This window comes from Castor canadensis, chromosome 2, assembly GCF_047511655.1.
Source record: "Castor canadensis chromosome 2, mCasCan1.hap1v2, whole genome shotgun sequence".
In the NCBI taxonomy this organism is placed as follows: domain Eukaryota; kingdom Metazoa; phylum Chordata; class Mammalia; order Rodentia; family Castoridae; genus Castor; species Castor canadensis.
This window is the reverse complement of record NC_133387.1, coordinates 16,730,487-16,743,511: the sequence shown is the minus strand read 5'-3', so window position 1 is coordinate 16,743,511 and position 13,025 is coordinate 16,730,487. Positions and strand designations below refer to the sequence as shown.

General features: G+C 37.1%; 1 protein-coding gene across 3 annotated transcripts in view; it reads left to right on the top strand.

Annotated features, from left to right (window-relative positions):
* Trim24 (tripartite motif containing 24) overlaps positions 1 to 13,025 on the top strand; it is a 98,964-nt gene that overhangs the window by 70,410 nt on the left and 15,529 nt on the right. For 2 of the 3 annotated variants that reach the window (XR_012444175.1, XM_074062239.1), the window contains exons 9-10: positions 5,692 to 5,960; positions 11,171 to 11,344. Coding sequence is in view for 2 of the 3 variants with exons in the window: in XM_074062239.1 (XP_073918340.1) it covers positions 5,692 to 5,960; positions 11,171 to 11,344 (443 nt within the window). In the remaining variant the exon portion in view is untranslated. The remainder of the gene's footprint in view (positions 1 to 5,691; positions 5,961 to 11,170; positions 11,345 to 13,025) is intronic. The other variant, XM_074062247.1, reaches the window with a different exon arrangement.

Here is a 13,025-nt window from a genome sequence, read left to right as displayed (position 1 = left end):
ATTTTGGAGTTAATATGCTTTTAGGTCTTTCAGGGTATGTTTGATGAAATTCGGTGTGTTGACATTGGGTGCATACAGGTTGATGATTATTATTTCCTTTTGGTCTATTTCCCCTTTTATTAGTATGGAATGTCCTTCTTTATCTCGTTTGATCAATGTAGGTTTGAAGTCTACTTTGTCAAAGATAAGTATTGCTACTCCTGCCTGTTTTCGGGGGCCATTGGCTTGGTAAATCTTCTTCCAGCCTTTCATCCTAAGCCTATGCTTATATCTGTCAGTGAGATGGGTCTCCTGTAAGCAACAAATTGTTGAATCTTCCTTTTTAATCCATTTCATCAAGCGGTGCCTTTTGATGGGTGAATTAAGTCCATTAACATTAAGTGTTAGTACTGATAGGTATGTGGTGATTCCTGTCATTTAGTTGTCTTAGTTGTTTGAAGGTTTGATTGTGTGTACCTAAGTTGAGGTTACTCTCTACTGTCTTGCTTTTTCTTTTCCTGTGGTTTGGTGCTGCCTGTCTTTTCATGGTTAAGTTGGGTTTCACTTTCTGTGTGCAGAATCCCTTGAAGAATCCTTTGTAGTGGTGGCTTTGTGGTCACATATTGTTTTAGTTTCTGCTTATCGTGGAAGACTTTTATTGCTCCATCTATTTTGAATGATAGTTTTGCTGGGTAGAGTATCCTAGGGCTGAAGTTATTTTCATTCAGTGCCCGGAAGATCTCACCCCACGCTCTTCTTGCTTTTAATGTTTCTGTTGAGAAGTCTGCTGTGATTTTGATGGGTTTACCTTTCTATGTTACTTTTTTGTTCTCTCTTACAGCCTTCACTATTCTTTCCTTAGTTTCTGAACTTGTTGTTTTAATGATGATATGTCGTGGGGTAGTTCTGTTTTGATCTGGTCTGTTTGGTGTCCTGGAGGCCTCTTGCATCTGTATGGGAATATCTTTCTCTAGATTTGGGAAATTTCCCGTTATTATTTTGTTAAATAGATTACACATTCCCTTCGCTTGCACCTCTTCTCCTTCTTCGATGCCCATGATTCTCAAGTTTGGTCTTTTGATGGAGTCGGTGAGTTCTTGCAATTTCTTTTCACAGGTCTTGAGTTGTTTAATTAATAGTTCTTTGGTTTTTCCTTTAATTACCATTTCATCTTCAAGTTCTGAGATTCTGTCTTCTGTTTGTTCTATTCTGCTGGATTGGCCTTCCGTTTTGTGTTGCAGTTCTGTTTCGTTCTTTTTTCTGAGGTTTTCCATATCCTGGGTGGTTTCCTCTTTAATGCTGTCTATTTTTGTCCTGAGTTCATTTATCTGTTTATTCATAGTGTTCTCTGTTTCACTTTGGTGTTTATACAGTGCTTCCATGGTTTCCTTTATTTCTTCTTTTGCTTTTTCAAATTCTCTATTTTTGTTGTCTTGGAATTTCTTGAGTGTCTCCTGTACATTTTGGTTGACCCTATCCAGTATCATCTCTATAAAATTCTCATTGAGTACCTGTAATGTGTCTTCTTTTAAATTATTCTTGTGGGCTTCATTGGGTCCTTTGGTATAGTTTATCTTCATTTTGTTGGAGTCTGGATCTGAGTATCTGTTTTCTTCATTCCCCTCTGGTTCCTGTACTAATTTTTTGCTGTGGGGAAACTGGTTTCCCTGTTTTTTCTGTCTTCCCGTCATTGTCTTTGGTGTTGTTACTGTCCCTGTACTGTGCGCAATTAAGTATTTTCTAGCTTGTAATAATAACAATGGTAATATTTAGAATGGAAGTGTGAGCTGAGATGGAAAGCAAGAAGTTAAAGAAATGGGAAAAACAAATACACAGAGTGGAGGGAGAAAGCAGAACAAGGTTTCAGACAAGAAAGTTTCAAAGGTATAAACAGGGAGCTTTAGTGTACTAATTGACAGCAAGTTGAACAGACATTAGACAGAGAGAGGATTGAAAATCAAAAATGAAAAATAAGTAAATGAAAGTAAAATCTATATATAAAAGTGTATTAAAATAAAATGAAAAATAGAAAATTTAAAAAAACCAAAAAACCAAAAAACCTCCAAGTTCAAATGCAATGAAGTTTCAGTCTTAATAATTTCGGTGTCCAAATAGAAAATTTTAAATAACCAAAACACCTCCAAATTCAAATGCAATGAAGTTTCAGTCTTAATAATTTCAATGTCCGTCTCAGTCTCCAATCCTGGAGATGGTGCCTCAGATGTTGTTCTGTAGTTGTCTCATCAACGGGGACGCATAAAGTAGAACAAAACTACACACACACACCAAAAAAACAAACAAACAAACAAAAAAAACCCACCTGGTGTCCCAAGTTCAAATGCAATACAGTTTCAGTAAGTTTTTCAGCTTGCAGGTGTAGTTCAGTTGTTTTCTCATCAAAGGTATGGAGACAAAGAAAAAAAAAAAGAGTCTGGAGACAGTTCTGAGAATGGAATCTGCCGCTGTGGCTTGCCTGCCCACTGCTGTCAGCCTGCTGTTGCTTGAGGCTTTATTTATGCAGATCTCTGGGGTGAACTTAGCACTCACCTGGCCCTGCAGGCTTTGTTGCTCAGAGTTCTCCTGTGCAGGAGCCTCTGCTACAAGCTTTCCCCTTTCCAAGCACTGGGAAAGGTGACACTGCATCCACGTTGTCAGGCCTGCGTGTTTATTTAGAGTTCATGTGGAAGGTGGGTCTTCCCCCCTCTCCTGTGCAGTTCTCCTCCCACCTCCGCTTTCACAAGCTTTCCTGCTCCTGATTACTGGGCGGTGCTGCTGCTCCTGCCAGCCTCCATGTTTGTTTACAGCTCACGTGGGAAGTGGGTCTTCCCTCCTCTCCTGTGGAGTTTTCCTCCCTGCGGCCACTCTTACAAGTTTTCCTGCTCCTGGTTGCTGGGCGCGCCCTGCACCTGCCAGAGCCTCTCTGGCCCGCCTGGCTTCTTTATTTACAGTTCCGGGAAGGATTCCCTTCCCCCAATCTTCAGCGCTTAGGGGGCTCCACCCTCTTTCCCAGGTGTCTTTATCGTTCTTACTGCTTATTACTCAGTTTCTCTTTTTTTCCCGGGTGGAGGTCAGTCTGTCCAGGGGCCTATGCTGCTCTGGCCCAGGCTTGTCTGTGGGATTACCGCGGTACTGCAAAGCTCACCTGGTCCGCGTCTTCCCAAGCCATCTGGGCACCGGCGACTGGCGGCCCAGGGGTCCTCCTGGTTTCTCCGTTTAAGGTGAAGTGGAGATTCTCTGTGCCGGCTGGAGGTGTGGAGGGGTCAAAGTTTCACCTCTTCTCAGTGATTATGCCTGCAAAGTGTATCTCCAGCGTCCCTCCAAGATTTCACTATAGAAGGCTCGCTTTCTGCTTCCTCCCTCTGGCCGCCATCTTGGAATCACTCCAAGATGGTCTTTCTTTGATACTGGGGGTTTAACCTCTGTCCTCACTCATGCTAGACAAGTGCCCTACTATTGAACCACGTCCCTAGCCTAGGAGTTTTGATAAAGTGTTTTCTACTAAAATGCTATTTCTCAAACTGTACTAGCTTTCTTTTATTTAGTTGCATTTGTCAAGTACCTAATGGTTCAGTTGGTTTATCTTATTTAGGGAAGATGTTTTCCTTTTACCTGGTCAGGTTGTATGTGTTGGGGTGTGTGTGTGTGTGTGTGTGTGTGTGTGTGTGTGTGTGTGTGTGTGTGTGTGTGTGTGTGTGTGTGTGTGTATTTGCCAAATTGAAGTATAATATAAATACAGAAAAGTACCCAAAAGTTCTAGAACTCAAGGAATTATCACAGACTATCATTTAGTAACATTAGGACCTAAAATATACTTGTAAGCAGTTCAGCAGAAAGTTATCACTTTAGCTTTCTTGTTACGCTGTTTGCTGAGTGAAAAAATAGGATTTTCTTTGCCTCCTTTCTTAATTTCTCACAGGAAAACTACAGAAATGAAAATTTAAGAATTGCCTGTACATTCTTTGTTCATCAGAAACCAATTTCTAGGTTCATTGATTTATTTCAGAATCATTAGGATGGTTGCTTTCTCGTCCTCTAGGCTAGATTCTAGGTAGGAAAGGAGAAAAAAATGGCTGGAGAGAGAGCAAGAAAAGGAAGAAATAGACTTATATCCACGCAAGGAAAGAGAAGGAACTGTGAAGCAGAGGAGATAGAGACCCCTGCAGGCCAGTTTTAGAAATTGTATTCACATAGCTATATAAAAACGTGTCTGTTGATTAGATAATAGACAGCTTTCACTGACCTTACTACAGAGAAGCTGCTTTAGAAATAAAAAGCATGTATGTAAGTAATTTTCTTCCTTACCACACCCTACTTTACTACTGTGCATTCCTCTGAACTGAGACCTACCACAAGTTACAAATCCACACATGTACTTAAAAACCTTACAATATTTGAATATACCAACTTATAGATATAGGTACATTTAAGAACTTATATTTAAAACTGGATGCGTGTAAAAGAGATACAGTTTTGGATGAATCGGTATTGCAAAAACAAAAATAAGAACTCTTAGCTAAATGAGTTTGTGAAACTGATATAATAATATGTGGTGGCACATGCTTGTAATCCCAGCATGTGGAAAGCTGAGGCAGGAAGATCACAAATTCCAGTCCAGTCTGGGCTACATAGTGCATTTGAAACCAGCTCTAGCTATATAATGAGACCCTGTCTCTAAAAAAAAGAGAAAAAAGTTAAGCAAAATCCTTTATGGAGGACTTACCAGAGCTATTATTTTCAGTTTAGTAATTTTATTTACTCTCCCAAGAAGGAGATGACTCTCCCAACTTACTTACCCATGGCTTCTGAGAAACAATTTATAGAAGAGTACTAGAGAAAAATATTCATCTTGATCAATGTTTGGTTAGTCTTGATGCCTTTGGGTTAGTTTTTCAGTCTCTTTAAACCTTAGATCCTTTAACAGTTAACATTCCTTTTTATACATGTGCAGTACATATACCTACCTGACACATCCAGAAATGCATAGGAAGTGTTTAATGAATGGTAACTATGCTTTTTTTTTTAGAATGCATTATGTTCAGTTAATCAGAAACATTCAAAATCTTTTGTTGCAGAAATAAAGCTATCACAGACATTTGTGATAACATCTTTAAATTCTAAAGATGTTAGAGAACTAAAATCATATTCATTGTAAAGAAACTTGAGAGGTTACAAATTGTTAATATTAAGGAATCAGAAATACTCTGTGGGCTTATTTTTAGAACCAGTGTCAGGTTTGCTGGTTTTGAAAACCAATAGCAGTTCTCAAGGCAACTTCCCTTTTCTAACTACATATCTGTGTAAGACCAGATTTTCATTACATATTTTAACCTAATAATATAACATAATACAAGAACAGAAAGAGAGTTCAGCTATTAAGTCAGACATTTAGAGTTTCAAAAAATATATAAAACAGTGCCACTCTTCACTTTATATATTTTAAATAGTTTTTCATTAAAATGTGTTACTCTGGCTTTATTTTTTTTTTAATGAGCTAGTAATTTTTTTTATATTCTAATTGAAAATTTCTCATGGTGAATTTTGATAGAAACTGCATGGACAAAACTTCTTTGGTCCTCTACTTTTAAGAATACAAAGGGGTCCTGGACCAGACAGTTCCTTGGTAATTGAAGTTGAGCAGAAATAGCCACACAAAATGTTGTATTTTACCAACTACCAAAGAACCTTATCCCACCCTCTTTTCTCTTTAATTAGGTTCTTTAGTAATCGAAGATAAAGAGAGCCAGCCACAAATGCCTAAGCAGAATCCTGCTGTGGAACAGAATTCACAGCCATCAGGTGGTTTATCTTCAAACCAGTTATCCAAGTTTCCGACACAGATCAACCTAGCTCAATTACGACTCCAGCATATGCAGCAACAGGTAATGGCTCAGAGGCAACAGGTGCAACGGAGGCCAGCACCTGTGGGTTTACCAAACCCTAGAATGCAGGGGCCCATCCAGCAGCCTTCCATCTCTCATCAGGTAAATTTGGAAGCAGGCCTGTCCTAATTTAGATAATTGTAGTGTAATTGTGTTCAACAGCTTAAAATAAAGACATCCACCATCTTGATTTAAATAAATGAATTCATAAAAATTTATCAATAAGGAACCCTTATGTTTTTTATGTTTTATCAATAAGGAAACCTCATATTTGTAAGCATGGCTTACAAATTATTTAATGATGTATTTAGTTGGGACATTTCATTTTCATCTACTGTTCATTGTCTTCAAATATAGGAGATAAGTGTTTGTGTTCCCAAATAACCCATGCTTATGATTGATGGAAAAAGCTGTGTAGCTGTAATTCCTGTTAACGCTTCTCAATGGTGATTACTTTAGGAACCCATCTTCTATGGAAACACAGTGCTTAGAAAACCACACTGAATCTTAGGAGCTAGGCACAATGAAATATGGAATAGAAAAGGGCAGGGATGAGGTTCATTAGAATCCTACCCTTTTCAACCTTCTTAGAAAATATTCCACCCATCATTACCTTTACTAGATGTGATATAGTCTGTTAATTTTCAACCCGATTCTTGAACTTAAAAGGTTTCTGTACTTGGTTAGTTTAACCAATACTGTTCAAGTTAGATGTGGACATACTTAGATTAATTAAGGTTTAGTAAAGAATTTAAAGCCTAATTCATATAAAGTCCTGTTTTCAGTTACTTTTTTCTTTAATTTATATTCTTCCTGTTTCTACAAATGATTTGAAGTGATTGTAGTAGATGATACAAATGAAATGGAATGATGTTTGATAAGAGTCAGTATGCAGACCGAGGCTAAGACTCCTTAAGTACACACAGGAACAAAACTTAGCTCAGAACTTTTGACAACCAGAGGAAACTGGAATAACATAGCTATCTCTGTCTAATAAAGAAATAAGCCACTTAATCAAAGGTTTTACTGGTATTTTACTAGCACTAAGAGGAATGTATAATGTGTGGAGGGGTTTTTGTTTTAAGACAGGTCTTGCTATATAGTCCAGGCTGACCTGCCTCTGCCTCCTGAATGCTGGGATTATAGGCTTGTACCACCATGCCCAGCTGTGGGTTCTTTATGAAAAAAATCAATTAAATGGCATAACTTTTTGTAGCAATTTTACAAAACATGAACTTGGTTTATGTTGTAGGACACTTTGACCCTCAATAAAATTGATGAGCAGAAACTGGAGTCATGGCTCAAGTGGTAGAGCACCTGTCTAAAAGTATGAAGCCCTGAGATCAAGCCCAGTACTGCCGAAGATTTAAATAAAAGATAATATAGACATGAAGTTTTGTTTTGTTTTGTTTCTAATAGTGATGGGATGGAAGCCAGGACCTTGCAGATGCTAAAGCACACATTCTACCACTAGTTATGTCCTCACACTGAGGAGCAGTGTATTTGAAGTTTTTTACTTTCTAATCATTTGATTAAGAATGCCTGTGAAATGTGGGGTAAAATTAGAATACCTGTTTAAAACTTTGTTTCAACCTGTTTTTTACAGAACGTAATAACAAGTAACTTAAAAGTTCTGTGGTTAGTGTTTATGGGAAAAGAAGTGTGTGCTTTAGATACCAGGAGTGCATCTGACAGAGTTGAGATTTTATTAAGAAAACTAAGGGTAGAATAAGTACTACAAATAAACTGAAAAGAGTACTCAAATATTTCTGAAGCAAAGTGTGGAAAGAAGAGAAAATATTTGCCTAGTGCCTATGCCAAGCATTTGCATGAATTAATATTTTTCTTCTTTATGAAAGCTCAATTAAATGGCATAACTTTTTGTAGCAATTTTATAAAACATAAGTGCATGGTTTATGTTGTAGGTCACTTTGACCCTCGATAAAAGTGATGGGCATGATTTTTACCCACCAGCTTATTAGACAGAAAAGGGTTGAGTCCTTCATTTCATCTAATTGCCTTTTCACCAAGAAGTAAGGAACTGAAGCAGTTAATAGATACCATGTGAAAAGTTATTTATAGAAATAGCACCAAACAGAAGTGACCCCAGAGCCTTGAGCCTGCTTTTCTCAGAAGTTTGCTTTTCGTCTTATTTTCAGTCTGTAGGATTTAGTGCAATAGTTTGTATTTGTGAGGTAATTTCTATCCAGTACAGCTTCTTCTTACTATTCAACCTAATTTTCCCACTGAGAAATACTTTTCACATCTTGTGGTCCTTACCTTACATATCTACTCTCCGTGACTCTGCACCTCCTTGCACATTCTCACCTCTCTTCCACCTTCTTTCCGTCACATACCTACTTGCACATCTCTCACTCATTAGCTTGCCCTCTTCTATAAATTTCACGTTACCACACTACCCTCCCTTCATAGTTTGTTACCAGTTTATTGCATGTATGCTTTAAGAAATGCCTGTTGATAGGCAGGTGAGTCCCTGTGCTGCTGGCTCTGTGGGAATGTGCAGATCACTCTGTACATGCTCATGTACATAGGTAAATTAGAAGGACTGCTTATAAAAATCACTTACATGATAGCTCCGAGTTCTTCTTCAGATTAACCATGTCTTCTGCATAGTTAAAAGAGCTAGGTGATAACAAAGGCAGAATAGCTACTCAGATGACTTAATAGTGCAGGCTTGATAAACTATGTTTATTTACAGTGCACTCTATTGAACTCCATTGGACAGATCTACTTGTTGCAGAAACTGTCGCATATGTATTTTATATGTAAGACATGGCAGTGGTCCTTGCTGTGATTATGTCTGTTTGGTGGAGTTCTCAGTTATTTCTCTATCCTCAGTTATTATCCTTAATTTCCTTATGCATCTTGAAAATTATTTCATTCAAGCAAATTATCACTGGTCTTGGTATTTCTTTAAAGATCATAACTGGTTTCTAATATTCTTCCAAGTTTGTAGGCTGAGTGCATGACTCAAGTGGTAGAGCAAACTCAAGGCCTGAGTTAAACTCCAGGACTGCTAAAAATAGGGGAAAAAAATCAAGTTACTTCCCCTGTTACAGGTTTCTCATAAATGAACTCAACTATCGGGTTTAGGAAAGGGGGAAATACCACCTTACCCCTTGCCATTCTACAAGCTTCCTGACAGCAGAGTTGGCATGAGTTCCACTGATTTCTTGCAAGCCACAACACACTGCTCTCACACCACATGTCATTTTTTGGTTGAATAACTGTATAAACATCGGCCTACGAGAAGGTGAGACTACAGTGGTAAAAAACTCCCATAACAACTTTAAAGGACTGTTTTGGGTGTTTTCTCACTTTAAAGAAAATTATTCTTTGGCAAACATAGAAATTTTCCCCTATTTATGTTATAATGAACTATTTTCTGTTTTTCTGTGACATGAAATCCTTCAAGTTGAAGAACTTACAGAAAAATCTCAAAACACTGCTATGACCTCAGACTTACACTTCTATAAAGTTTTGAGATTCTGTATCATTTTGCACAAGTATTTCTTTCTCTACCGTTTACCTAAAGAGTTTCAGTTGGTCCAGAAACAGTTTTTCACTGAATTAGTAGCTACTGGCCACTTTTGAATGAGGGTCAGTGCAGCACCAACTAATATACAAAAGAAGGAAGAAGGGAAGCAAAATATCAGTAGTCTTGCTATTTCTTTTAATAAGAATAGGAGTGTAAATTTCAATAAATGTAAGGAAAAAATAGGGCAAGGCTATGCTTTATTGCTTCTGCCTTCACAGTGTCAAAGCATGAGGTGTTGCTACTTCAACCTTACAGATTCCTTGTTTGTCCCTACTGTGAATGGGGAGAGAATATGGTCATACACATTTAGAATATCTTGAAAAGAAATGTTTGCTTTGCAGTAAATCCCCAACAGTAGAGAGAATTGGATCTTGACAAGGAGGCTGGCATATAAAGGTGTTATTTTTCTAGGATTCAGTCTCAACTTCCAGGACTAGCATTGAAGGAAACACAGTACACTTGTCTTCCTCACTGTTGCCTTATCTCTGATTCCTTCATCCAACCTTCCTGTAATCAACCAATGTTATCCTTGGGGGATTTCCTTTCAAAATCAATTTTTGTTTTTCTTCTTTGGTCTTTTTGAGACAGGGTCTTACTATGTCACTTAGTCTAGCCTTGAACTCATAATCCTCCTGCCTCAACCTCCTAAGTGCTGGGATTACAGGTGTGTACCACCATGCCCATCACAAAACCTATTTTCTTTTGAGAGACATATCCTCTAAGTTGTAGTCAGTATCTTAAGCAACAGCCAGTTAAACACCAAAACATGTTTTGGTAATGATAGGGCAGGCTAGATTTGATGCTTTATTTTACTCGCTATATGGCTTTTTTCAAGTTACCTGTGTTTTCTAATCTTAAAGTTTCCAAATTCTTACAGGTAAAAGTACCTACTTCACAAGGTTCAATAGGATCTAAAACTCACTACCTTTTAAATGTTATTATGTTAACTATTTTCACTATTAATGATTTGTTAAAGTACAGACAGACCTTGGGGACTGGAGGACTGGCTCAAGTAGTTACAGCACCTTTCTAGGAAGTGTGAGTTTAAGCCTCAGTGCCACCAAAAAAAAAGTACAGACTTTGGAGCCAGACTATTTTGTTCAAATCACTTACTGTCTTTATTAACCTTGGGCAAGTTACTTAAATTTGCTGTACCTTAGTTTCCTTAGTATAAAGATAATCCCTACCTCATAGGATTGCTGTTAAGATTAAATGAGCAATGTATATGGTGCACTTAAAGTAATATCTGATGTTTAATAATGCACAGTAAATGCTAGCAATGATTATTCTGCCATCACTTTATCTTAGAAAGTTTGAAGAGGTAGTTCTTTGTAATAAATAAATAAATAATTTTAAAAAGCCACAAAAACCTAGAAAGGTACTTAGTATACCTTTATCTACTTCTCAACATAGCCTAGGTCTGATCTTAGTATAAATATTTTACAAATCTAGTTGCCAATACCTTCCCCAAGGTGCTTTTGCAATAAAACTTTATTTGGCAATACTGGGGTTTGAACTCCAGAACTCCAGGTGCTCTACCACTTGAGCCACACCACCAGCCCATTAAAACTTTTTTTAAATGGATTACACAAATTCTGAAAATCTGCTCATCCTCCCTATTCCCTTTTTTGTAATCTTTCTTACATGATTCATGTGTGGCAGTGTTTCTGCCATTCTTCTAAATTTTATGAACGATGTAATGTGTCTTTACAGTGGTAATTGTTACTGAAGTGGCTTAATTCCTCTTTTCTAGCAATCCCCTCCACGTTTGATAAACTTTCAAAATCACAACCCTAAGCCCAACGGACCAGTTCTTCCTCCTCATCCTCAACAGCTGAGGTATCCACTGAACCAGAATCTTTCACGACAAGCAATAAAGCCCAATCCCCTACAGGTGGCTTTCTTGGCTCAACAAGCCATAAAACAGGTATACATTTATTATCTCTCCTCCTTGACTCACTTTGCTTCTGTTTCTCCTTACTTCCACATCACACTGAGTTTATCGATTAAGCAATAGATGATGAAGAGCAAGAGAACGATTGCTTTTTTCTTTTAATAACTGTGAATTACAAACTTTATCATGGACAGACCTATGGAGACAAAAGTAAGAAAAAGTCTCTCCTTGCTTTGTAATCAGTAAAGCCACTTTTGTAAGCCTGTGTAATCAGTGAGTCCTTGATGTTAGGTTTCACAGTATGGTTCATCCAACGTTTAGTTGAGCACCAGTGCTGTATACTGCATATCTTAAGACAAAGTATTCTCACAAATCCAAGTTACAGTCCTCAAAAAGAAAGTGTTTCAAGGAGATTTCTTGGAAAACAAACTTAGTTATGGCAAAAATGTCAATATGTAATACATATACACCTGATAAAGGTTTAATATTTAAGGTTATATATTAAATCTGATATGGTTTTATTATTTATATTATTAATGTCTTCTAGTAAAAACATTTTCCAGAATTTATTTTATCTTAAAAGCCATCTCAGTGCTCTGTCTTCTCAAAGGATCTGTGTCAACAGTTTTTCCAGCTGATAGCTTATGGACCAATTTTTAACTTTTTTTGCCCAGACCAAAATAAAGATGGCACTGCACTGTAATTTTACATTTTAATCAAATCATTTTAATGTGTAGATAATCTAAAATTTTTTTCTTAAGTGTTTTCTGACCAAAATGAATGAACAAGAAGAAAATACAGTGGGAAATTGATTTTAATTGATGATTTAGCAAATTGTAGTATACTCATAAAACTAAAATACTTTACAGATATTGAGAAAACACACTAATCTGTATAATCTAAGTGTGCTATATGAGGAAAAAACATATTACGGAATTTTGGTAAGGTATTATCTGTGTGTGTGTGCGTGTGCTTGTTTTAATCTCATATACATAGAAAAGGCCTGGAAAGGTATCCATCAGCCATAATTGCTTATCCTTGGGAGAAGAGGAGAAGGGGTGTATAGGATGGGTTATGAGAGGTGGAGAGGTGTAAAGACATTCACAACCATCTTCATATCTTTTCTGTGTGTCGTTTTTACAGTAAAGCATTTGAATTAGATTTTTTAAATTTAAAATACCTCAGGCATTACCACTCTCCAGTGTCATCCATATATAAGTGACTATGTTTGTGCAGTTTTTTTCTCTTGCATTTATCTAGCCATTCATCTTTCCATCAAGCCAAGTTTTTTTTTGGATAGGTTTTAAAGCAACCAAACAGCATTCTTCACCTCTGTAGATTTCAAGTCCAGCGTTATCTTATTTTTTTATTTATCTCAGTTTCTAACATGAACATCTTTCCTCAGATGTTTACTAAGGCTTAATTTCTGTTTATATACAGAAAAGGAGAGAGGGATAAGAAACCTGAAAGCCTTGGTCTGTGGCTTGCTATTGTCAGGTGTTTCAGGAAGGGATAGAAGAAACTATGTTTTCATCCCTCCATCTTTACCTTTAAGTTGTTATATGTATGTTATTATTTCCTTTTTAGTATGTCTTTTCCAAGCTGGTTACATATACACCTATTGCCTCTCATTTCTTTCCACTGAATTCATTCCTGAATCGAGCAGCAGAATGTGTCTTCTATTACACATTGAGTCTGAAAGAGTAACTAGGCA